Genomic DNA, 26,825 nt, shown 5'->3' on the forward strand with positions numbered 1-26,825 from the left:
ACGGGCGTCGCGCTTGCCCGCAGCGCCGTGGGCACAACCCACATGCACTGCAGAAGAGTTTTAACGAAGCACGCTGATCATATAACAGCATCACTAATAAAAATAACCAGAAGCAAGCTGCGAACACCACGGGAAGCCTCCTCACTCCCTGCCCGTATGGACCGTGGGGACCGGTGACAGCCAGCGGGGCCCGGGCGCCTGTGTGGTCCCACGAGGGCCAGGCGGCTCGGGGGAGAGCCGAGGGGGTGGCGGGGTGCCCGCTGTCCTGCGGGGGTCAAACTGTTCAACTTCAGCCCCTTCGGCAGCCTCCGTCCTCCGTTAGGGGAACAAAAGGGCCAAAGCGGGCGACGATCAAGAAGCGGGAGCACAATGATTTAAGCTTATCGCACGGCCCAGAAATAAAGGCCGCTGAGCTTGTGTGCGGGAGAGGGGGAGACCTTCAGAAAGGCTTTGTTTGCCCTAAGCAGATTGAACTCTCAGGCGACCCGATAGCCCTAAAAGTTTAGGGTCTGTGTTGCCGAGAGACCTCTGGACGCGGCCCGTCCGCGCTTCGACCCCACAAGTTGCGAGCGGGCGCTGAGGGCCCGCCAGGCCCCGCTGCCACAGGTGAACAGGGGGGAATATGGGGAGGTCAAAGCACGTCCCCTCCCCAAAGGGCGCCGGGGCCAGGGACCCAAAAAGCGGTGTGAGGAGGGACGGGGCAGGGGCTGCCCCACAGGGTCCGGACTTTGGGGTCCCTTTGGGGACAAGGTGGACCCCCTCGGGCAGCACTGCCCCGGCATCCTGCCCCAGCCCCCCCGGGGCGGCCAAGCCCCTCGTCGGGGACGGGGACGATTGTTCCCGGCGGATTTGCATGGCAGGTGCAGGCTTGCGGAGCGATTTTGCAACCCGCAGCCCCGCCACCCACCCCCCAAAAGGGTTTGCCTCCCCCCCTTGTGAAAAAAGGCCGCCGGTGCCTTCCTTTCCCATGAAGAAGAGAAGAAGCTTGAGGATCGCGTGAACACGCTTCAGTTTTCTTATTCTTTTCTATAGATGTGGGGAAAAGAACAGCCGATTGTGTGAAAAACCCAGTGCCTGCAAAAAGGGACATTGGCCATCCAGGCGAAGGTGCGCGAGGGAGAGCACTAATCGCTGAACCAGGAGACAAATACGATTACCAGCTCCGAGCCTTGAGTCAGAAAGTCTCATAGACTTTAAGATGTTAATCCCCAACATAATCCTTCCTTTGGCGTGTAGGAATAGTGCAGCCACAAGAGTTGTTTTGTTATTTATATTGGCGTTTAATAAAACTCAGCCAGTGGTGAATGGGCTGCCCACTCTCCAATGGTAATTAATTCCCTATTTCAGTGACCCAATTGTGCTGGGATAGAGCAGTGGGACAGTCCCACTGCCCCAACCCGCCTTTGTGCAGCTACACAGCTCTCGTGCTTCAACAGCTATGGAAACTCATTCTTTTGATGTCATTCAATGAGTTTTCCTTGGGCATCTTCTAAACTTCAAGGACCCTTTTCTTTCTCAAACGCATGAAAAGCAGGACTAGCTTGACCACCTCTGTAGAATTTAATGATTTGGTGAAAGGGCCTTTTTTGGGGGTTTGTGTAAGGAAAGAGAGAAAGAAAATTTGGCAGGCTGCTATCAAACGGGGGGCTATCCAAACTCGAGCGCGCCGAACTCATTCAGCTCCCGATTTATACAGGTCTGAAAAGCCATGCTCTCTCTCCCTCGCTGCAAAATACTTCGGCACTTCTCTCATCCGAGGCGCTTGTAGCAGGGGCTCGCCAGCAAGCGCGTACGCCAGTGCACACGCTGCACGTTTGCACCAGGCTAGGGACAAGTACAGGCAGCCCTGAAAACCAGAACCCATCAGGTTTAAGAAGGCATTTTTGTCCGCCGAAGGGAAAAAACTAAGGAGACCCCTGGAATCTGTTGTGTTACTGTCAAAAAGCGTGCGCGGAGCTTTATCTTCTGGCTCCGAGGCAGAGTAGTAGCAGTGAAGTGGCTGCAGAAGAAGTGTGTGAAATGAACACGTGAAGAACATGCAGCAGCCCTGCAAAGCCGCCCCAGCGCAGGCAGCCTCTTCTATGTCTTTATACGCCCTTCCCAAAAAAAAAAAAAAAAAACCTTCGCAAGTCACAAACAATTCAGAATTCAACTAAGAAAACACAGAGTGAACCATATGGCCAGGGTGGCTTGAGTTGGCTGCATTTTCCCCCAGACAAAGAAGGGATTGAGAGTTGAAGGAAAGGAGAAAAAAAACAACTTTCCGGCTGATGAAGCTGTTGTCTGGAGGCAATGATCCCAAATCTCAAGGCTTTATTCCAGGCTCCGACTGAGACGTGATATGTCATATGATTAGCATCTTTCATATTTACAAGAGTGGTATAGGCTGCCAGTCTTTAGAGAAAGGCGAGAGAAAGAAGGGGCATATGCTGAAATGGATTTAGCATTTGAAAGAGAGAAAGGAGATCGGATAAATACACTTAAACGAGGATTTAGTTTTACTCCCGTTGAGTTCTAATGGATTGTTGATTGAGATTTTAGGGAGCTGGAACAGAGGCGGCGGCAGCAATTTGCAGGCGCTATTCACCCTCTGCTCCTGCCTCTGTCGCTGCGCTCACGGCAGCGGGCGGCGGCGCCACCTCGCGGCTCACGGGCAGGGAAGCGAGGAGGGAGCCAGGGAGGGAGCCAAGGAGGCACGGAGGCTGTCTGCAGGGCACCCTCCTGGTCCTCGGGTGCTTTGTGCGCTGCCAGAAGGGCAAAAACCCGCGGAGGGGTGTTGCTGGGGGGGTTCCGGGCAGGCACGAAGCTGAAGCTGCTGCGGTTACCGTGTGGGTTTGGTCCCTGCCGTGTCCCCAGGCTGTGGGGGTGTCACTTTGCCGTGTTTGGCTCAGGTCTGGTTTAGGTCCAGAGACTGAGTACAAGAAGCTCGTCACTACTTTGTTTCTGAGCTGAATAAGAAGAAAGCAGATTACTGCTCATGTTTTTAGTTTATCAGGGTGCCAGGTCCATGGCAGGTGTGAGAGTATCTCAGAGGCTTCTGGAGAAGTTAAACAGCATCTAGGAATTGTACGAGGCCCATGCTCAGCCCACTTTTCCCCATAAATCAATCACTGAGAATCCTCCTATATTAGTATGAGTTCATACATAAACTACTGACTCCTCTATGTACCTTTGAGACACCTTATGGGTCAACTTTTGTTGGGATAAAGAAACTTTTTTTCCTCATCAGAGACAGTTTCTCACATGACAGCACCCTTGCTTCCAAGACAAAATACTTCAGCTAGTTTTGAAACAGGGCCAAGTGACCTTATCCTACGCTTGTAACACACCTAGATACAGCCAACCTGCTGTCACGTAGTGTTGTTGACTTCCAAAGATTTAATAGAACATGTGATTTTCCTTGAAAAAATTATATTAAGGCCTTTTTGTTTTAGCCACACTCCTAATTTGGCTGAGTTGTAAATAGACGAGTATTGGTTTACAGTATGAGGTTATGTACAGACCTGAGGAATAACAAAATGCTAATAATACAATTAGGTACTTTATAAGCTTAAAAGGATTTCAGGTATCAAGCAGTTACTTTATTCTTTAGTTTTAGTCATACAAACAAGGGATCAAAACAGAAGAATCAGGACAGAGATATAAATAAATTTTCCCCCATTAAACATAAATATTAGATTTTCAGTAGTTCTGGTAAATTTTATAGACACACCATTCATATATTGTCTTCATAAAATATGTGCACATTTATTTTTCCTTTTTCTTACTCTTTTCTTCCTTCTCCTTTTCTTCCAAATAACACTTAAGAATGTTGTTCATCTGCTGCTCACACTGGCTTACATGTTGCAATCCATTTTCCCATTCTGAAAGTAACAATGAACAGGGTAATTAGATCTCACTTCGCAGCACCCATCACGTAATCAGTCTGTGGTGATGAGAATATCTATTTCCAAAACCCTATCAAAGAGCTATAATATTTCTACTTGGAAAATTGTTGTTCTTCAGAGTTCAGCCATTAGTGAGATGCCTCCTCTGATGCCAAGTAGGTAAAAGAAAATAATTACTATTTTGGGACCTGTTCTTGCAGTGACTCATTACCAGTCATTTTAGGGATTGAGCACCCCTTTTGCAGTCTCCACTAAGGTCCTGTCTCTCCAAAGGGCAGGGCCTTGCCCAGAGGTAAGGAAGCGTGTGGGTTCCGGGGAGCTGGATTCAGCCAGAGCTTATTGAATGTACTTTAGACATTTGGACCTATTCTCTCAATTTTCTAGTTTAAAGAAAATTGCCAAGGCAAAAATTATGATTAAGTGTACTCATGCTTTGAGATATGAAGTGTCCCACTTCAAATAAAGGGGAAAATTATCATGTTTTGTTTTGTGTTTTTTTTTTTTTTTCCCAAGGTATGCATACCCTGGGAGTGAGAGAGACACAGAACTAAGGGGCTGTTCAGGCATTTAAAACACCTAGCAAAGGTGCAAGTAGGTGAGAGGCATCACTAGTTTTTTTGTTTGTTTTAGCTGTTTTTTGGTGTTGCTCATGTGTGTAAATAAGCAGCAAGCTTCTGCAAATATGCAGAAACAAGGTAAGAAACTGATCTTCAAAACCTGTTTCTTTTTGTGGCCCAGTAAAACACATGTATTCACAAGACAGTGGCCTGTAAACAAAGCAATCAGAAATTACTCAGTAAGAGGTAACTGATCTCCAGTTGCATTGTTGTTTGTTTTTGTGTTTTTTTGTTTTTTTTTCCTAGTAACTCAGATGTTTATCATCCAAAGACAAATAAGCCCCCTCAGTTGCAGAAAGACACTGCACATTTGTCTTTCATTTATTAATTCTGCCTACCCAGAAATACTGCTCTGTGGATGAATTTGTTCGTAACCTATTCCTGCCTGGGTCTACTATGCAAAAACAGATTGGGAAAGGACTGGAAATGCAGAAACGGGGTTCAGGTCTCCTTACCAGAGAGTGCTCTTTGTCCATCTGATGCCATCCAAAGATGAAAATTAAAGTCCCTTTACTGGATGACAAATACACTAAGTATAAAAGCAGCTTGCAATAAAACTGCAAAGGTACAACTTTCATACTTGAGATCTACTTGCAATATACAATATATGTAGTAAATGTACAGTATTTTACATAGTATGTATACTCTGCATTTTGTAGTATGTCTATTGTGTTGTATATATACTGCTGGACACAGCATATTCTACCATTTAAAAAGATGAGCTACATATTTTTGAAAATAAAGGAAAAACGTAATACCTTTGCAGTGATGAATTACTCTTCCCCAGAGTCTGTTCTTACTGAGGCAGGCCAGATTCCCAACAATCAACAAATGCCTCTTTGCTCTTGTTAGCGCCACATTCATTCTCTTTTCTGAGTCTATGAACCCCATTTGTCTTGTTCGTACACAGGACAGAACAATGATCTCCTTCTCAGCTCCTTGGAATGCATCTACTGTGGACACCTGCACAGCTTTGATTTCAAAGGCCTCAGAGTGTACGCTGTTAAGCAAATTCTGAATCTGTAGACAAAGGAATATGGATGTTCATGAGTGCTGCTGTTCAGCAAATTGCTTGTCCTGAGCAAAAAATCGCAGCAGGTCTGAGTCTACACAAGATGCAAACTAAGAAACAAACTCCAAAGCATGATGACAGTGGAACCTCAGCTAGCTACAATACGCAGCGAGCCCGTGTTTGATAAAACGCTGGTCCACTCAGTGGAGCAACCATACTTTCACTTCGTCATCACAGTAGCCCATGTCATGCCTTGGATGACTGAGTGAGACACAACTCCAGCCTTGCTACATACATGTCTCCACTCTCTGTCCTTGTCACATGTGCCAACTCATAACAGCTCCCAGATCATATATGAAATTAAGTACTATTTAATTTGCCAATTTTCTGGGTGTACATATGCAAACAAAAAAGGGAAAGCATTTTTTTTAAATAAAAAATTTTGAATTAAAAAGATTTCAACTAAGGAAGAAAAGATTGTGACCAGAGGAATGAAATAGTATTGTGTTGTTTGTTTTTTCTTTAAAAACAAGAATGATAGAATGAACAGATTTAAGAAAACTGTTTTACTGAAGATATATTATACAAACCTTACACATTTGTGATTTATAAAGAGTAATCACACCAATTACAGATCCTTCTATTCCACTTGCAATCAGAGACTGGATAAGCTTGACTGTAAAATGAGCTTCTGCCATGTTGTAAAAGCTGTTGTCTCTTTCAGTCTGGAAATAGGCAAGATTTCTAATTTAGCTCTCGTTAACAGCAGTTAACATGTATTTCACTGCCTAGTGACAATGGAAACAGAACAGAGGAAAACCTACAATGAAATGTTTAAAAACTTACTTGCTCCGTTCCATTAGCACTATAAAAACATAGTGTTGGAAGCCAATCCAATAAAGGACTTCTTTCTTTCTCAGAAACACCATCTATCAGGTTTCCTTCATAGAAGAGCTCGTTGGCTATGGCACTGATAGCAGGGTGGCATCGGTACTGTGTCCGAAGTGGTATTGTTTTATGTCCCTAAAGGATGAGCATGTAGAAAGTGGGAATAGCAAAAATTTTTAAAAATCACTAAATGTTTTGGAATGCCAACATTCACTTTAACAAAGTTAGAACAAATACTGTTGCCTCTGATTCCTCTACCTGGATTGGAAACCTTACATAAAGGCCAGAAGACAGAATCTGTCATTGTTCCTCATTTCTTTCCTCTTTTGCATTTTTTATGTCTCCAAATGCCTGAGCACTGTGCAAACATCATTTACAGAGAAATGTGCCAAAATGGTAACCACTTAATTCAAAAACAGGCTGAAACGCTGACCTCTGACATCTAAATCAGAACTCTTAGTGACTCCAGTAGACCTAGAACGTAACCCGTTTCTAAGGATGTGGTTAGCAGTACGTACCATTAAGCAAAGCCGATCAAAGAGAGTCTGCTCCAATCCTTTTTCGTGAACACTCTCAGACCCTTGAATAGTTGGTGGCAATTGCTTAGGGTCTCCAACAAGGACTAGCTTTTCACACTGAAACCTAAATAAGATAATAAAAAGTTCTAAAAAGGACATTGAAATATTAGTAAGCAAAGCGCACACTGTCTTTTAACATCACAGATTGCTTTCCATCAGGCTCCCTTCTCCATCAACCCTTCTTTCCAAAGTTAAAATAAAATAGTAACTCAGGAAAGGCATCCAAGAGCAGGCCTCAGTTTGTAATTACTCGTTCTCTAAGGCAAGATCTTGGAGTTTGTGTCCTAAAAAGACACCCAAGTTTGGAAACTATTTGAGGTTGTGTCACTGCTAACTACAAGTTACATCTCTGCTGAAACACAGAAGGGTGGCCGTACCTTGCGATAGGAAGGAGAGAAGCAGGTTCGGTCATCTGACTGCACTCATCCAGCATCACTACAGGAAACTTGAGATTATTCAAGCAAGGGAACGGGCAGGCAGCACAGGTCGCTCCAACCACTTTCACCTTTGTTATTAGCAAGAGAAAAATGGGGAGAGAAAAAGTTATGATCATTTAATAGTTAATAGTCTAATAATTAATAAAGTAATAGTTGCTTTGCAGCACATAACTATAACTTTAGCAACAGAATACACCTCCAGTAGTTCTTACCAGTTCTACAGCATGCTGTGTCATACTCACTCAGTCTCAACAAATTATATTCTAATTTCTGGTAAAAGACACTGTATATGCACAGGGGAGGATCCAAGGTTAACGTTTCTCGTGCTTGGTGTTTTTCTATGTTCAAACCATTCATGGATTCTTGGCTTTTGAGGCCAGAACTGGTCTGGCACAGAAAGAGTTCAGATTACACAATCCTCCAAAACCTTTTGAGCCCCAGTGGCAAAAATGGCAGCAACAACCATTAAGAGAAGCGCAAGAAAACCCCACATTGCTCAGATATGTTTTACAGGATTTGTAAAGCAAATTCTGAGCATATTGCTCAGAACTGCTGTACAACAACATGAAATTTTTTGAGTCTAAAACTGAGGAGGAAAGGAAAATAACTAGGACCAGAAGGTTAGACTTTTCCAGAGGAAATGGCAATTCTAATCTAAAATCCAATGCTTTGATGCAAAGTTACTCAACAAAATATATTCAAAATGTTTGGTCTTCTTGGCAGCTGACTCTCAGCTCTAGGATAGATTTAGTTCAGTCCTTATCTTTTACCTTTATGATTATATAAACTTTAGTTTCAAGGTAATAGTAGCAATGTTCAGTAATTTTTCTCTCCCCTCCTTGTAAACTAGATTGGTAACATTTTAACAGACTGCAATAAAGTTCAAGAAGAGTTTCCATCTCACCATTTATCATTATGTGGGACCTTCAAGTACAAGAAGTAAGACACTAAGCTATACCCGTGGAATCAAAGCTGTCCTAGCCTGAACATTCATTTTGATTTTCAAAATGTTAGGAGGTTGGCAGTCTCAGGTGTGAGAGTGGCTTGCCAGTTTCTGTTTGCTGGGCCTTGTGGATAAGGCATACCGAATGCTCGCTTTCCCGTCCCATCACCATGCTGTACCTGTTGCAATATAGTTTTATTGGTCCCCAGTTTATGTTGCTCAATACTCTTCCTTACGTATATTTTTTCAACGGGAGTTAAATCTTCTTTCAGGAGAGCAAGAAGTTCTTTCAACTGTTCATTTTCGTTTCCTGAGCCAGCATGTAAACTTCAAAAAGATGTTATAACATGAAATACGATGACCGAAAATAACAGAGCTTTCAGTGTTCAGTAAACACCCAGTATAGAAAAGTAATCGTAAGATGTGCTAACCTATCCCCAAACCAGCTGAAATACACATCTGAAATACAAATACAATATAACACCTGTTTCAAAATGGGCCTTTATCCCACCAGCTCAGACCCACCACCCCAAGCAAAGATGCAAGTGTAGTAAATGGCTTCTCCAAGCTATGCAGCTGATTTCAGAGTGGATTCTTTGTGTAAACTGCCAAATCTCTCACTGCCATTATTGGGTTCTTCTCTGCTAATTTCCATTTAAAAGCATTAGCTCCATTCAGCAACAAATCAAATGCCTAAATCAAGGTAAAATTTCTCTACTGTGTCAGGGTGATGCGGGGGAACGCGTGGAGAATGAGATAGTCATATTGCAATCACATTTTGAACGACTTCAAAATAGTCATTTTACAGCATGCATACTATTAGGAACCTTTCAATTGCCCCAGATCCCATAAAGATTAAAGATTTTTACCTATGAGGAAGAATTGCTTTGGTGATCTTCCTAATACTTCCCACTCTGATAAAATCTTCAAATCCAAGATCAAGCAGACTTCAAAGAAAAAGAGATAATACGCATTAGAAAAACGTAAAAACCTTGAAAAATTTAAAAGTGGTTCAAAAGAGGCTAACAGACGCATCAGAACACCAAAGAACACAGATGTCTACATTTTACCAGATGAAATAACTTGGACCACAATTCAAGTAAATCAAAGTAAAAAAGAATTACCTCATCATGCTTTGTCTTAAAAATGCTCAATCCTTTTATGATTCTCCTCTCATAAACAACATTCTGTTTGTACTTTCCCTTCCTACTTTTATCCTTCCAAACCATGAGGTTTAAATTCCATATTAACCTCTAACAGTTTCTTTTTCTTCTCTTGGTATCTGATGAAGCTTCCCAAGCCTGATCCTCTCCCTCCCCTCTCTCTGCTACTGCCATTTCCCAACACTTCCTGAGCATTTCTACTTTCTGACATGGGTGGGTTCTAATAGGAAATTTGATGAGAGCATGAGATTAGTCCCATATAAATCAGTCCAGCCAGTCTGACAGTCTTTTATAATAGGCATGCTGTGCAAAGGAGCAAGGGTAAAATTAAAGCCGCTGGGCAGCAATTTATAGGGGAAGAGTGCAATCTCTCTTAATTGTTGTACTGGGAAGAGCAACACAATTATCATTACTGCTGAAGCACACTTTTGTCTGTTGAACATCAGTCTGTAAAATCCGAGTTCGCTGTAACCTACCCCAGCAGTATCCTGTCAACGGCAACGTTCGTGGAAGAAGCAATGAGAAGTTTCCATGGAACTGGTCTTGGACCCTCCTCAGCTTCACTGCTTTCAAAGAGTTGTACTAGGAACAAGATCACAACGGACAGCAAATAGCTCTTTCCAGCTCCAAAAACACCTGGCATTTTAGAAGAAAAAGCCAAAGTTACAAGAGAAAATTGTCTACAAATTACAGTTCTGATCAATCACTATAACATAACATTATCTTGTGAAATATTGTGCCCTAACTCCTCTAAAAACATTGCACATGCTTGCTTCAGCAGCTGTAAGTATCCAGGGACAGCCATGAGGCTTCCCCTTTGCTGCATGCATTGTTTACAGAAACTACAGAAGAGGGTAAGCTATTTTTCCTAAAATTTCCTGGTTAAATAGATGCAGTACTTGTTAAGAAGTCTCATGCAACCCTCACATTGTTGAAAGAGGTACAGAATAAGGAATTTGAGATGATGATGATTTTTGGAATGACTACTAATTCTCACTATACCTGGCAGCCTAACAAAATCTCATGCAATTTAAGTCTAATAATATCCATTATTGTCAATGTATTTACTTTGCCAGGATCTTAAAACTTACATTTATGGTAACTGCATCTCAATACTGATTTAGAAATAAAAAGATCTTTGAACTAAGATGTTACTTGTGTTTTTATGCATGTTGAATACAGGTAAAGCCAGGATAGAAAGAAGGATAAAACAAGGAAAAATGCACAATGAAGATTTGGTATGATAATTTAGCAAAGCTGATATATGACAAAGAAAGTATTTTTAATATGAAAATGATAAGCGGAAGATACTAAATAAAACTAAATTTGTAAATAATTTTGTTTGCTATATACCACGTATGATTGTGATTGGGAAGATCGGATGTTCTTCCACTGATCTGATATTTTCACGTGAGGTCATCATCTGAGCTATCTGAACCAGTGATGCTGCTTGATCTGGATTCAACGAGAAAGTTTCAATCATCTTTTCAGCCAGTCCCATCGCCACTTCAGTGCTGACAGGTCCATGCATCATTGTGCGCTCCAGGCTCATGGCAGGTGGAGTAAATTTTCTTTTGTTGACTCTCTTAGCAGGTTTCTCAGAATCAAGATTCCTAAGAGAAATATAACAGTTAAAACAGTACGTATGTATGAATTGCATTGCATGGTTCTGACATTTCCACACACCTGATGTCAAAATGCTGAGACTTTACAGTTAACAGATGACATAAATAGAATTTGCTGTCCCCTGCACTGTAATACGTGCCTGGGGTGTATATTCCTGCTCCTTATTACTTCCCTAGTTGAGAACTGGATCATATAAATCAGGCTTTTGGCTTTTATCTTATTTAATATGAGGTTATGCTTTCAATCTGACTCACTCTGAGGCTGTGAGACTCGCAGAAATAAGAGTGGTAGAATCACAGTCAGAGGCAGCAGGGGTTCATTTAAATACTTGTTTGATACTGTGAACCATAAGCAGTCCTGGGAATATCCCCATGCTGCTCTGATTCTCCATGATATTTTTTTTTAAGGTTTTGCATCAAGTAATTCTAAAAGTCGGGAAGAAAAACCAGTTACAGTGAACCCCAGTGAAGTACCTCCATTATTACAGTACAGTCACTATTGTTTTATCAGTCATAGTGATGCCCAATATTGATCTCTAGGTTCTGAAATGTGGGCTGCTGACAAGTTGAAAGAAAATACTTAAAATCCATGAGTTACAGTTAAGCAATGAATATATTTTCAATTCTCGCCCTTTGCATTGTTTTTCTAATTTTAATTTTCCTTGTCTTCTTCTTAAAAGGGCAAACACAATGCTATTCTTGCTGGTTTTTTCTGTACTTATTTATGCATTGCAAGTTCACATTGTCACTGAAATAGTAACTTACATTTTTAGTAGATATGGTATTAGTGGTAAAGCAGATGGATTGAAGTATTCCTCCAGATTTCTTAAAGATGTAAGCTCACCACTAGCATTACAAACTAGCAACGCATGAACAGATACTGAAAAGGGCACAGAAAAATAAGATTAGGCCAAAATTTCAAATCAGATAGAGAAATTAATTACAAATTGATGAAAGAATAATTAGGCCCCCTCAAACTGAAATCAAGCTAACCCAGTTACAAGTCTGACTGAATATTATAGAGAGACCTATTAGTACTTCTTTTTAAGGTGTGCTAATTTGAAGCATTTGTGATTCCAACATTAGAAACCTTCTGGGATGGAAGTTTAGGTAAATATCTTTACTCTTTCTAAAAACACCTGAAATTTTTCAGAAGGCTTTGAGATTTAGGAGATGAGCTTTGCAAGTAAGCCTTCTGTACCACAATGGTTAAATAGTTCTCTTAGAAAAGACAAGACAGAAACATTCCATCAACAATGGGCTAAAGTTCCATCTAGCCAATTTCCAAAGTGCCCAAAAATGAAAGCCTAGGGAGAGCATAAGAACGGAACAAGTATTTAATGATATTTTTGCTGAGTTCTCTAACAGTATCATGCTGTTCTGGGGCTCAGGGACTGGCTAAGTGAAAAGGGCTTTCTAATACATTTAGTAACACATATACCTCTATTTTATTTTTGTTGATAATTGGTAACAACTATGCATTACTTAAAACATTATTTTCATTGAATTTAGAGTTTTAGTTTTACAATGATTACAGAATTATGAAATAATCTGTAATTATGACCACGAAGAATAAATATGAAACCCTGTGGTTTAATAGAATGAAGACTATATGTTATGTAACTGTATGTTAACTCTTCTAGACCCTCACAGCTTGTGAGATCCAGTCCTACAATTCACACTCAGGGAACAAACAAAACAAACTCCAATCGCATTTCAAGCCTGTGATTTTGATAGCAAGTATGCCCACAAAGAACTCGTATGCCATTGTATTTATTTTTCTGAATGTAATTCAGAACAAGAGTTTAATGTAGGTTCACTGAATTATGCTTTGCAGGAACTCTCCATCTAATGAGTACATCGAAAGAATAAAAAGATTAATCTGTTAACTTAAAGCATTCAATTAACCTGATTAAAGTTGCAAGAATAAAGCCTCTTGTGATCAAGCACACAATTTTCACATTGCATGAAAAGAAAGCAAGCAGTGCTAACTTGATCTTTTTCTCCCTTTCCATCAATTTAGTTTGACTCAACAGCAAAAATAAGTAACTTAAAAAATAAGTTACTAAAAATAAAAAAACAATACTGTGAATTAAATCACTTTTTAGATCTGAGAAATTCACATCTCATCCTTCATAGCTGGCTATTTTTCTCACAATAATAGCTGCTTCCCACAACTCTAAATTACTGAGTGTACAACTTACTATTTGATTGCCAGTTTGAGGGGTAGTAGCCTTTCAGTGGTAGTAATTCTACTTCATTGTTAGAGGATGGTCCAAAGAAGGCGCTACATGCAATGAAGGTATCAAGGGGATCAAAGTTCAGAGTCTTCGAAACAACCCAAATATCATCTGTCAAAAATAATACACAGTTCTCATAAGCTTTTCCTACTGCTGTCTTTTAAAGAAAATGAAGCCAGACAAAATAGCCAAACATTTGCTATGTTGTAAATTAAACTATCGCTAGCATGATATTAGGAAGTATTAGAAAGTCTTAAATATGTGCTCGTTTGGTTCTAAAAGAATGAAAAAAAAATATTTTTTTCTAGTACTTCCTGTCTGAAACTGCTGGTAACAGTATAGAGCTTTCCCAAATGTGCTTTGCATCATTTGACTTCTGATAAATCTTAAGTGTTACCCATGTTGAGAGTGTTTGGAGCAAATCACTTAAGTATGCCACCAGTCTAGTTAACCATTTTTTTCTCTCCCGATTTGAAACCAACACATATTGCAACCTACAAATGTTCTGTTTTGTCAGGCACAGCTGCTGGGACTAAAGCTAACTGCACTATTCCTGTACTACATATGTTTGCCTGTAACAAAAATGACCAACAAGTTATTCATACACAGGATAAAGTTTTGCTTATGCACAGCTTCAGAATTTAGAGTTACAAAAACCTGATCTGTCACAACATTTCAAGAGTCTATATAAAACATTCTCAAACACGTTTGTTTTTTTCCCTAATTTCCTTTACATAATCTTCTAGAGCAAAATTAACAAACTAGGAAAATAAAAGTATCAATTCAACACACTTCACCTTTTCATGGAATTCAGGCACTCTAAACCTAAGGACATGGAATTTGCTTTTTTTTTTTTTTTTTTTTTTTTTTAATTATTTGAACATTTGCAAAAAAAGATGAAATAAGATACTTCATTGCCCTTCTAGAATCATACTTGCATTCAGAAAAGGGATTGAGGTTTTAATTATAATTCAGAACTTCAAAAGGCACAACATGAATCTAAACATGGACTATTCTTCCAATGCTTAAGGTTTGCTTACCTTTGCTATAGATAGAATAATGCTCCTTTCTGCTTAGTTTGAGGTACAATTTATTTTTAGAATCACCATCAAATTTCGCATATACATTCATAAATTTCTTAAACTTACTACACCGTTGTGTTTGAATTTCATATGCTTTCCTGTTAAATTGTAATTTTAAGAAAAAGCGTGTCATTAATTTCAGGCTCCCAAACGAAAAAATAAGAAAGCCCCACAGACTTATACCCCAAATTATACCCCACAGATATTGACTGTTCATCTTGTTATATTAGCAAGATTTAAATATATGCATCTCAACTGAGAAGTACTTCTGAGATATTCAGCGCAGTTAAATTCTTTCCCTGACAGTTAAGCAGCACAGAAGAGCCTTAGAAATAAACTCTAACATTACAATTAGAATATGTATGTTATACATCTATTTTGAAAAGCATCACTAGGAGAATAAAAGTCTATTGCAAATTCTCTTATGAAAGATTAAATGAAGGGTAATTCAAACACAACGCATAAGGGTTTTCATTATGTAGCTGATAAAACTGATGGTAAGCAGTTTCGATTCTTGCTGAAAAGAGTACTGACCTGAAATGCCACTACTGCGAGTATTAATCCTTCACTTATTTGGCTTTTACACTTGTACACAGAACTGCAAGCTCTTTAAACACAGTTACTGAATGTACCTGTTAAATGTTCTCGAAATCCAGAGTTACTAGAATTCTTATAAATCCTGCAATTCACGTGAAAGGTTTATATCATTTCAGAATACCTCACCAAAAGCTGGCATCCCTCAAAGACAGAAATCTTTTGACTTCGGAGGTACGTCCCAATACTTTTTATATCACGAAGCACTACACTAGGCCTGGATTTTATCTGTGCAGGATTTACTTCTTCTATCCACTTGAAAAATGAACACCGCTCAGCTCTTGGGGCATCACAGGCATAGAACAAACGACCCTAGGAAGGAAGAAAGAAGAAAAAAAAAAAAAAAGAAAGCAAAAAAAGACAATTAGCACTATAAAATGAACAAGCAGAAAGAAGAAGTAAAGCACATGATCAGTACCAGCTGCTATACAAATAAGCAGATAAAAATCTGAGATTTCAGCATATTTAGCTGAAAAAGTAAGGGTGTTCTGTGAAATTCGAAGTTTCCAAAGCCAGCCTGTATAATCATGGGTTACAAAAATCCAATATAACCTAAAAAAAACTATAAATTCAAGATTTTCACATATACAAAACTCTTTCTGAGTGGAAAGAGCTATTACATCAGCAGTGCTGGACATGAGCAGATACTGCAACTGGTCTTAAAAGTGATCTCTAACACATCACTTTAAGCTGTAATTGTAAATCATGCAGAATTGCCCAGTAACTGTTCACACCATATGGTCTACATGACAAACAGACAAACACCCGGAACTGTAAATAAACAAGGAATAAAAAGCACCTTGTTTTGACCTTCTTTTTTCACAGTAACAAGCTTCGCAGGACGCATATGACTGCAGAGTAGGACACCGCTTTCTTTGCTCTCACTTTGCCCATCTTTCAGTGAAGTGTAAAATGATACATCCACTTTGGAAAGAGCATTGTGTAATCTTTGTGACAACTCAAAAAGCATTATGTTTAAATGTTCTTGACATAGAAAGGAGAATAAAAGAGCAATTAGTACAGCCCTAAAATGCTTACACAGGTACACAGCATTCAAATACATTTCACTTGAAACTTTCATTTTTAAACAAAAATCAAAATACTTAATCTGAGTTCTAGAAGAAACCACGTGGCCTGCAAACTTCACATTTTGCACATAAAACCAACTTGTTCTAACTGCCTTACTTTCATACAAATCATGTTTAATCATGTAACTCCAAATGATACAAACACTAAATAAATGTACATTAAAAAAAAAAAAAAAAAAGAAGTAGCAGCAGCTGAGGTAGGACCATAGACTGGTAAACAGGAGCAAGGTTACATAGTTGAAAAGAAGAGTATTGATCTTTTGTTTTGTCTTTACAATTTCTGGTATAGGCTGAATATATTTGAGTATTTTTTTATAGATAGATATGCAAATCCAAATGCTAACAGTCCTTCCAACAGGTGATGCTGACGATCTCTCTCCCTCTCACCCTGTTTTGTAAAGCTTCAGAAATACATTGCTTAAAAATGACAGCATTTTATACTGCATGGTGTTAGACATACCTGTCAAAGCAGCTTTAAAAATCTGTTTGTAGTGAACATGAGACTGAAATACAATTGGTATGGCAATCTTTCTTTTAGGAAGATTAGCATATTTCACCTTGTCCACATTAGGAAAAGACAACTCAGAAACTGTTATTTCCTAAAAAACAACAACAATTAAAAAAGAACTGTTAAAAGTTTTCAAAACCCTGAGTGAGACAAATTTGGATAAATGGCTACTGTACAGATGCACCAAAAGTAGTTTTTCTTTTCTTTTTCCTTTTTTTTTTTTTTTTTCCCCCCAAGTGTATATTGGATTCTCAATAATGACTATAACCAACAGAAAAATTTCAGGGCCTCATTCTGCAACCAGAAGTTTCAAAATGAAGCCTGCTGAAGAAGAACCAGTTTTCTAAAAGCAAAATATAATCTTCCTTTTCACAAATTTGTGGATTTTGTTAACTGAAAGTACAGAAACTCAGTAAGACTGCCAACAGCAGTAAAATTCAGTACACATGGAGCTGCAGCATGGTGAGCTTGAGCTATCATTTAGGATGTACGCTGAAGTTAAAATTTGGCCCTGAAAAAACAGCCTGCATTTTTAAAAACACTGTTTTTTGATTCTTTGGTTTGTTTTGTTGTTGTTGTTGTTTGTTTTTTTCCCCCAATTTACTCCTTTTTTTTTTTTTTTTTTTTTTTTAAGATAGTCTACCGTTCGCAAACAGGTGCACTAATTGCTGATTTTTAGGCCCTTATTCAAGGCCATAATTTGCTTTTTTGTGATTAAAACTGATGATGTTTAAAATATTTCAAAATTAGAGACCATGCTTTGAAGCAAGATGTGGGCATTCACGAAAATGTTGCTCTTTCGCAATTAAGAAAAACACTTCTTAAAAACATATTCTTGCAAATCAGTCCAATGGATTTTATTTCATCTTCCTGCCATCAACGTTTGGACTGGAAGTCTAAATCTGGTGCCAATGTACACCAAGGAATTACCTTTGCAAAGGATTAGTCACATCACCTAAAAAAAAAAAAATCATTAGCAGCTGCTGTTCTGCAGCAGAGACTCTTGAGTTACTACACATATAGAACCATTTCATCCAATCATACTGATAATATCTTGCAGGAAGTCGGAAAAAGGAATTGCTTTGTCCAGAAAAATGTGTCTCTGTCAGTTAAACTATCTGCTTGAACAGTTACACACCTGGACATCTCCTGTTACAGTGTGGCAGCTCAGGTGATTTAACACCTTTTGTGTAGGTTCACCTAAAGGAGCCTGACTTAAGTGCAGAGAAAGTAACTTCCTCTCTGAAATCAAATCTTGGCTGCTGCTCTTTGCACCGCATTTACCAAGCATGCTCTTTGCTGTCTGCAGAGGCGCTGGGCCGGGAGCGTTTTCATTCACAGCGCTGCTCTGGCTCTCTCCTGTGTCACCCAGCAGCATTCCGAGGATGCTCTCAGGACAGATGCCATCCATCACTTCCACATCATCGCTGTTTTGAGTTATCAAGTCACACTGAGCACTGCTTTGATATTTCAACCACTTGCTTTGTCTACAGTGCGAAGTCACATTAGGGAACACCGGCTGTACAGATTCCCTTTGTCTGTCTTCCATATACTCTCCAAACACGGAGGTTTCATAATTCCTGTCCTCAGGGCCAGGAGCACTGATAGGAAACGCTGCTGACTTGCTGCTAAAACTGACGGCTGAAGAACCAGAAGATTGCTGACTCTTCTCACTGTCGGTTAGAAAAAATTCCACATCGGGAATCTTCTCAGTGGCAGGAACAGTGACAAGTGGAGTTCGTGTTTTAACTGTGGGTTTGAGTCTTGCAGGGCTGCATTCCTCTGGATAGCTGTGTTTCTCCCATGCTGTAGAGCAAATACGTCCCGTAAGTAACTCGTAGCACTTCCAGATAGCACATTAACTTCAGATGCACAAAAAACTATGATACAGAAAGAATTCCAAGCTCTTCGTTTTACATCCTGACTTCTAATTGACAAGCTCTTTTTACTGTGCCTGTAGAGTGCCCTACTAAATTTCCATATAAAATGAGTGATTTCAAATGTGATCTTTTAATATTTAAATCCATATATCCCAAACACATTTCTGCAGGCACTCTACTTAATAAAAGTAAATGGCTGGTAGAAATTATTTAAACATTAATTTGCTTTGGAGGTTATTAAACTGATATTGTTGGTAGGTCAGTGACAGCTGCCATCTGGAAAGCAATCAGTTTAACATCTCTTCCTTTTTCCAAAAGAATCACCCACAAAACTGTGCACAATTAATATTAACCGATGGGGATCAATAGATTCCTAGTACCACAAGCTTCCTGTTGGCTAAATTCATTATCAATAAGAAGTGACAGTCAATGACAGGTGTCCACGTCATCACTGGAAGTGGGTCAGCGGGCAGCTGAATATGGATTTCAACTAAAGCAGGTAAATGAATGAAAACATTACTATGAATTAGAAGCTTAACTTACAGCCTTTTTCATCCCTGCACACTGGAAGATTTTTTTTTTTTTTTTTGAGTAAAATTACATCGTTGTATTTAAGTTTCTATCAGGAAAAAATAAGAGGGGATGCAGGGTGGGAAGTATGGAATCCCATGCTAATTCAGCTAATTTGGAAAAAAATAAAAATAAAAACAAAAACAAAAACAGAGCTTAAAAACTGAAACACACATATGAAAAAATAGGTAACAAACACAAACTGAACTCTACAGTTACCAGGACATATCTCAATGTATTTTCAATGCCCAGGTTTTTTATAGTGCAACTCAGTGTGCTTCAAAAATCATCAAGTATTTCCTAGTAAAAACAATGTAAACTGCAATTAGAATTTCTTACCGAAAACATTTGCTGAAAGTTCAGAATCACTTGGAAGGTTCCTGTGAATCAGGGGGGTCTGGATGTCCTGAACAGTTTCCTTACTTCCTGAAGCTGGAGAAACTGGGGACATCAGTTGTACTGACGAAATCATCTACAGAATGAAGGATTAACATGGCAAGTGAATGACTGGGTAAAAACCAAAACGCAAGAAACAAACACCCTGACGATAGCTCTTTTGTTACTTTTCTCTCTCTTTTCTTTCTAGACAAATAAAATATCTCTCAGAGTTGAGGTAAAAAAGCAACAAATAAAACATGAAGTTGCTGCTATGACCAGACAGAAACCCCAAAAGATCTCCAACAGACAGTTAGCTCACACCTTGTCAGCTTCCCATGATGACCACTGCATTTGTCCCAGATCAGAACATGAAGGTGAGCCTGACATTATCCACGGTGGAACTTCAGAGTGTGCATTCAGTGCCAGTGCTAGGAAGAATATGCAAAGGACAGAAGTCATGCAGAATAACTGTTCTGAGGCCAATCACTGCCATTCTGCTTTTACTTTCACTTACGGGACAGATCTACTATCGATTCTTTAATAAAGTTAGACTTCTTTTCAAAATTCTCCTCTCCAATGAAGTTGGTATCATCCTCATGAAGCCTTCCTGAACCTGGAGACTGCACCAAGAAAGTATAAGTAAAAACTTGTTAGAAATTAAACTTTCAACCTCTTTATACACAGTATCTTTGTGCTAAGACTCTCTTTCTAATTATAAATTTCAGTATCTCTAGCCCATTCTGGAAGTTTAAAAAAAAAAAACATCAATATATATATACAGCAATAGAAAAATAATGTTTTATTTAATGTTTCATCTCATGTTTCTTTACATCCGTGAGGAATAATAATAATTCTTGTAGTCCAAGAAGGAAAGTTTTAACCCCTGTTTTGGAACCATGTAGAAATTAAAGACAAAATTTCCAATCCAATCAATTATACAGCTATCATCTGAAAACAATCATCATAAAAGCTCCTTGCCACTTTTCACTTCGAGGTATCTGTTTTGTTGTTTTTTGTTGGTGGTGGTTTTTTAAGTGAAATTGATCACAGAATCAAAAAACAATTTACATCTTGCAAACACATATTCCTGTGACAAAGACGAGTAAAAATAATCATGTCTAACTGCAAAAGTTTGACCACAAAGTACTACACTTGATTCTTAGTCATTTTGATATGATTGTGTTACTCTAAAAGTAAATTCTCTTTTGTTCTACGTTTTCAGGATATTTTCTTGCCATAAGGTCAATAAGAATAACTTTGAAAAAAATGTTTTACCTGGCTGAAGTCAGAAAGAACATAATTGCTTGAAACCGGAGGTGACAGAAATCTCTCAGCTGCAAACTGCATATTATCTGGGTACTGCTGCCATCCCAGCTGCGAGCAGGGATTCCTCAACATTATCTCACTAGCTGCTGATCCCTTTATTTGGTGCCCTTGAAACTCAACAGGCTACACAATACATTGGAATTATTAACTGAAAATAAGTACTGTTCAGGAACTACCTACAACCGAAAAAAAGTACTTTTCATAAACATAACAAAAATAATGTCTGAAACTAGGGAAAGAAGAAAAAAAATACCCCGTGCTTTTGAAGGTATGTTTCCCTTGCTGACCTACAACTCAGCACCAAGAAAGTTTTTGTGCAAATCTCTGTCAACAGAAAATTGTGATATTCTGACATAATGTGCGAAGCCTTACTTTCATATTGTAAAATTTAAGTTTAAGCTACCAATGGAAAACGTCTCACAGAAAAATGCACTAAAATGTGATCTGAGAAGCCAGTTATGAAACTGGTTAACTATTTATTAGGACTTATTGTAATATATTGAACGTAGTCAGCTACTGGCTTGAAAGTTAAGAAATGCTATTAATTGCACTTCAGTTCCACAGAAACTGTACCTTTGGTTGGCAGTCAGATGTCCTAGGGTCTCTTTGGCCCAGTGCTATAGGTGGAATATACAACTCAGTTTGCTGTAATAAACTGTCCACACAGTTGGGCTGCTATAAAAGTATCAAAAACTAATTAGTCTAACAGCTTAATAACCTCTTAAGGTGAAAAGTTAAGCCAATACATCTCAAGATTTTTCCAAAGACCTGATCTATTTATCCAACAAAAAGTGTTTTAAATTACAGCTTTTCGTTAGAAGCCCAGAACAGTCCGCGACATGATAATAAACTGTACTTGCTACTCAAATGGAAAATGAGAAGCAGAATTTAATGTAAAATCTTTCTTTCCCTTTGGAAGTGATTGAAAGAAAAAAAATGTTAATAGAATAGCACACAAATTGGTGTGATGCATCAAGCACAAATGACTGCTGCTGTATATCAAGCCAAATACTAAAAATTCTACATTCAAAATGATGATGAAAGAAAAAAAAAAAAAGGTAAAAGAAGATGAGGTAGCGAAGTATTAGACTTATTAATGATGTGATACTAAACATAACTAGATATTACAATTTGCATTGTGTTTCTTGTCAGACTTTTAGCCTCCTGAACTAGCAGTAAGGTCTGCAAGGTGACTTTTTTTTTTATTTTATCTATGAGCTTCTTAGTTGATGCCACTAAGCAATTTCCAGCTCAACCCCTATAGTTTGATAAACCAGGAATTGTATTCAAGAAGCCTCATAGAAAATGAGTTTATTTTGCAGCAACTGATATATATAATTAAAAAAAAAAAAAAATTACCAAAACGCCTGAAGAATCAATGCATGAAGATGCCTCTATACTTTCTGAGTAAGGCATTTCTGAAAACTCGTTTATAGCTACGAGAGACAGAAAAGCATAATAAGAAACAGCCGTCATTTGACACGAAAACTTCTGAATAATTACTGACTTTGCAACCCTTACCCATAAAAATAATTGCAGTTAAGATCAACTGAACTAAAGAAAACAGGGAAGCAGATTTGGAGGGCACGTCGTTGCCTTAAGTGCTAAACATTGCACGATGATGTAACCTTCATAACACATCACTACAAAAGTATGACTTCTGAATATCAACTGCCCAGCAGGAGAGATAAGAGTACAGAAGTCAAACAGGTAGAGTCAGACATAAAACAGAAGCTAACCTAACCTTCATCTGCCACAAGTGGTTCAAATATCTCTTTAGAAGTCTCTGCTTCATATACCATGCTATTATTTTCCTCCATCTTTTGTAAGCTTTCTAATGCTGTGCTATGTTGAGACAAAGCTCTTAGAAGAGCGATATTGTTTACCAAGTCAGGAAGATCTGATGAATTTTCAGCCATTGCTGTGCATTTCAGGCAATCCATTCCTATTCTTTCACCTTTGCAGGCTTCGTGAAGGGCATTTATGCTCTCTACATTTTCAACTTCAGTTTCACCTATTTCTGCTTCCTCTGGAGCCGAATGGCCTTTTCCTAAAGGATAGATAGCACTTCTGGAAACAAGAGTATCTTCCTTGCATGAAATGCCAAATACATTTTGATCATCTTCTGCAATATATTGAAATAGGCCACAGCAAGGATCAGATTGTTGTGACAAAGCCAGCAAAGGACTACCTGGTTTAGAATCATCACTTTTAGTACCCCAGAAACGATCTAGATCGTTATCTGGGGATTTTGTACGTCCAAGCTGCATAACATCTTCTTCAGTCCTTTTCTCCACCGTAGAAATTATTTTGCTGGTAGTAATACATGGAATGCTTTCAGTGTTCTCAAACATAGCAGATTCAGGGTGACACTCAATAACATTTGTGTCATCAGGCAAAAGATCAGAGTGTTTGTTTTTTATCCCTGGCATGCCATTAGCAGTATTTGCTGTGCAGCCATCAAGATCACCCTTATTGTTCATGGCTTTGACACTTAGCTGGTTTTCATTCATCTCTATTAAGTTGTTTCTCTGATCCAAAAATTCCGCTGTGATTTGGGTTTGGTTTGCAGAGTCCTCCACAATCCTCTCTCTCTCTCTAACGTTGTTGTCACAAAGCTGCAATGGTACTCCTGCAGCACAGGCATTTCCATCACTCTCTCTGTCCAATGTTGAACATCTGATTTCTTCCTTTTCACAGCAAGAATGAAGCCTCAATGCAGTATTTTGTGCTACATCTCTCTCTAAGCTGTCTGGACTTTTTGAAAGCACATCTTCGTCAGGGAGCTCTTTCATATTTCTTTCACACTGGTCTCCATCATCTGTGTCACTAAAATCAAAAGCCTCCAATAGATTAAAGTTCACCTGCATTACCTGCTCATCTTGTCCACAGTCTTTGTCACGTGTACTGAATTCCTCCTTCACAATTCCACTTTCAGTCAATGTTATATCCTCAGAAACCTCCAAGGCCCTACACACTCTTTCTGAGCTTTGCTGTGGCTGAAGGTGACTCTCTGACTTGACAGATGAATTCTCCTGAAGACCAGTAGTCAACAAATGCTCTCTGTGTGTGGAGAGATGCGTTTCAAAGATGGTAGGACTTGTAGAACGAGAAGGGACAAACTGGCTTTCATGTAGTCTATTTATGGTGGATTCAGATAGGAAGGAGCTATTTGTATTGCAGGGATCCCATAAGTCTTGACTTAAATTATTTGCCTTTTCACCATGTCTTTGTCCGGTGACTTCTTTATCACAAGGTTCAGACAAATGTAGAAGCGTTTCAGCATTCCATCCCTTTTTATCATTTACAGTTTCCTTTGTAGAATGCAAGTTCTGAATATTTTGAGCAAGTCTTTTGTCAGAGTTGCCTGAAAAGGCAGGTAGGGTTGTACTCTTTGGGTTACACAAACTATTCGTGTTTTCTGGTGCTTGAAATCTAGACAGAGGTTTGCTGACTTCAGGTGTTGCTTCCTCTCTGCAAGCCTGTGTTGTTTTAGATTTCAGAAGAGCTATTATCTGTGCCGTGCTCCTGATGTTCTGTGACACTGCCCCACGACCAGTTGTCTGATTGTAAGATTTGGTGTGGACAGTAATTAGAGGAGGTTCTGGCTTCACAATGGACTGATGAGAGCTTCTCTTCTCTATTTCATTACACGTATCAAGAAACTGAGGCGAAACCAGTGAGAAAGACCCATGGTCTCTATTGTTATTTGTAAGTGCATCGTCATGAAAGTCTGTAGATAGCTTTGTTTCTGCATTCTTCTCACCAATAGTAGAAAACAATGGAGAGGTAATACAAAACTTGGATGGAAAAATACCCTGACACTGCTTAGATACAAATGATGTTGCTGGGTTTTCTTCATCTTCCATTGTTGGTGTTTTCTTTTCAACTTGGCGTGGCCCTTGGAAACCCTAATAGAGGAATTTAAAATTAGTTCTACTCAGAAATCAGCTTCACATTTTGTAAGAAAAAAAGCTGAAAATAGAGCACACTCCATAAAACATGTTCTGATCAGATAGCACAAGACGATTCCACAGATGTATACAAGTAATCTCAATCCCTTGCAATTTTCACAGCAGCCTTAGCAGTAGTAATCCTGCTAAGCTAAACAAAGATTTAGTAAACTTGGCAAAAAATAGCTACAACCACTAACATGTCCTGACTTACAGTTCCAAAAAAAGCAAGAAAACATTATTGATATATTTACTATTCAATTAAAAGATGTGATCTTTGTGTTTTAAAATGCACGTCAATATCAAACAACTTTTTGAAGAGACATACCTTAAACTTCCTTTTCAAGCCAACAGACAAATGTCTTGAGGGTAGAATACCAGGCTTTACACCATTTCTATTCACTTCTATTATTTCGGCTTTCCTTGGCTGATCTTCACAAGGTTTTTCATTCACTTTTACTGCTTCAACTGTGATCAAATATCGTTCACTTTCTAAATTGTCTCCAGCATTCACCTGGAAAAGAGAGAGAAAGTAGCAGTATGTACATAATAGTATGTACATAATATGAGAAATTACATGTCTTGTAAATATTGTGAACACTGACAGGTAAAAAAAATCTGAAGTGTTATATTTTACACTCAGCACATCACAATGTCATATAAGTAGTTAAGATTAAATAATACTGGAAGAGACTAGCATCTAGTTTCAAAATATGCTCATTTAATATATTACTGTAATACACTGCTTCTACCCAAAAGAAATATAATTCTGTAAGTCCCCCGCAGTGGCTCTGGAAGAGCACTGGTAGGGCTTATCAACAACTGGAAGCTGTGTTAGCTTTCCGTTGCTTACATTGTAGCATCCTTTGATGATATTTACAACAGAAAACTGCCATATTGCTAGGGAAAAAGCGCTACCATAATAACCAGACAAAAAGGAGTTTGAAATGCTTCCTGAAATGCAAACCACAATCCTAAGCATAGAAAAGTATAAGAAAAAAATCAGAAAAAATATACCTGGGATTTTATAAACATACTGTCCAAACATTGCCCTTTATCATCAAACAGGGTTGCCTGCAAGGATTAAAATAAATAAATAAATAAATAAATAAATTTAAATAATCAGTTTTACTTCACAGATCAACTGAGCATCCACAGCAGCAGACGCTGTGACAGAGCATTAAGGCTGAGTTCTTCACCTTATTTCCTCCAGGTCTCATCCTCAGAGTTCCATCTTGCCATGTTTTTGACTTTTTCATTTTTTGGTGAGTGTACAATACCTGGTTTAAAAGCGGGAAACGTTGAAACAACGAGAAGTAAGAAAACGTTTAAATAACACAGCAGCCATAACGTCATTTAGTTTATTTTTTCCTTAGTCGCATGGGGTTCAAAAAGAGACTTACAGTAAATTCTTGAGAAGACATTGCTTTGGCAGCACCGTCATCCGACAGCTCCTCGTGCAAACATTCACATCTTCGTACCGTCTGAGCGATGGGGAAATGCGCAGAGCGAACCAGGGTGGTGTGGAAAACGTAATATACAGAAAAACAGATGGCAGATTGTTGGTGTTTTTTTTTAAAAGACGCAGATAGGAGGCAACGTAAAGGCAGGGGGATGCATATAGCTGATGAGGACGTTTCAAAGACACACCTTAACCATAATGTCATGCAAAGCCCATAGGCAAACACGGTGTTTTTATAGATATTAACGTACTTTCTACATTTCAAGGGAAGTAATTTGCTTAAACGAACAGCTGGCGGCTAGAAAAACCTGCGGCGACCACGCTGCGGCTCAGAGTCCCCCAATTTACGCTACAGATGTTTGCCGGCAGCAAAAATACCATTATTTTTCTGTCAAAAAAAAACAAACTCAGAAGCCGTTGAGCCGTTAACCCCCCAACCCCCCCCCGCCACCACCACCTGAGGGGCAGCGGAGCCCAACGGCCCCTCCCCCCCCCCCCGCCCACCTGAGGCGGCCGCTGCCGCCGCCGCGCTCCGAACTTCCCGCCACAGAGCGCGTGACGTCACCGCGCCCCGCCGGCCGCCGAGGAAAGCCC

General features: G+C 39.1%; 1 protein-coding gene across 10 annotated transcripts; it reads right to left on the minus strand.

The window, feature by feature from the left end:
• ZGRF1 (zinc finger GRF-type containing 1) lies at nt 1-26,807 on the minus strand. Of its 10 annotated transcripts, none has more exons than XM_084516990.1 (29): nt 26,736-26,807; nt 26,173-26,253; nt 25,969-26,049; nt 25,787-25,843; nt 25,098-25,283; nt 22,561-24,727; nt 22,176-22,252; nt 21,390-21,491; nt 20,766-20,939; nt 20,005-20,110; nt 19,812-19,918; nt 19,452-19,584; nt 17,801-18,468; nt 16,615-16,753; nt 15,866-16,050; nt 15,191-15,378; nt 14,431-14,570; nt 13,355-13,501; nt 11,916-12,030; nt 10,879-11,138; nt 10,002-10,161; nt 9,232-9,309; nt 8,542-8,689; nt 7,360-7,487; nt 6,923-7,046; nt 6,363-6,539; nt 6,107-6,241; nt 5,263-5,524; nt 1-3,863 (listed from the first exon to the last, which is right to left on the minus strand). In XM_084516990.1, exons 2-29 carry the CDS (start codon nt 26,191-26,193, stop codon nt 3,748-3,750), a joined length of 6,381 nt encoding a protein of 2,126 aa, XP_084373116.1. In that variant the 5' UTR covers nt 26,194-26,253; nt 26,736-26,807; the 3' UTR covers nt 1-3,747. The 10 variants fall into 10 exon arrangements, with proteins under 10 accessions (XP_084373116.1, XP_084373115.1, XP_084373113.1 ...); XM_084516989.1 differs by lacking the exon at nt 26,736-26,807 and adding an exon at nt 26,420-26,530 and having other exon boundaries at nt 21,390-21,488; XM_084516987.1 differs by lacking the exon at nt 26,736-26,807 and adding an exon at nt 26,420-26,530.
• Nucleotides 26,808-26,825: the final 18 nt, after the last annotated feature.

The sequence above is a fragment of the Aythya ferina genome, assembly GCF_964211825.1.
Source record: "Aythya ferina genome assembly, chromosome: 4".
In the NCBI taxonomy this organism is placed as follows: domain Eukaryota; kingdom Metazoa; phylum Chordata; class Aves; order Anseriformes; family Anatidae; genus Aythya; species Aythya ferina.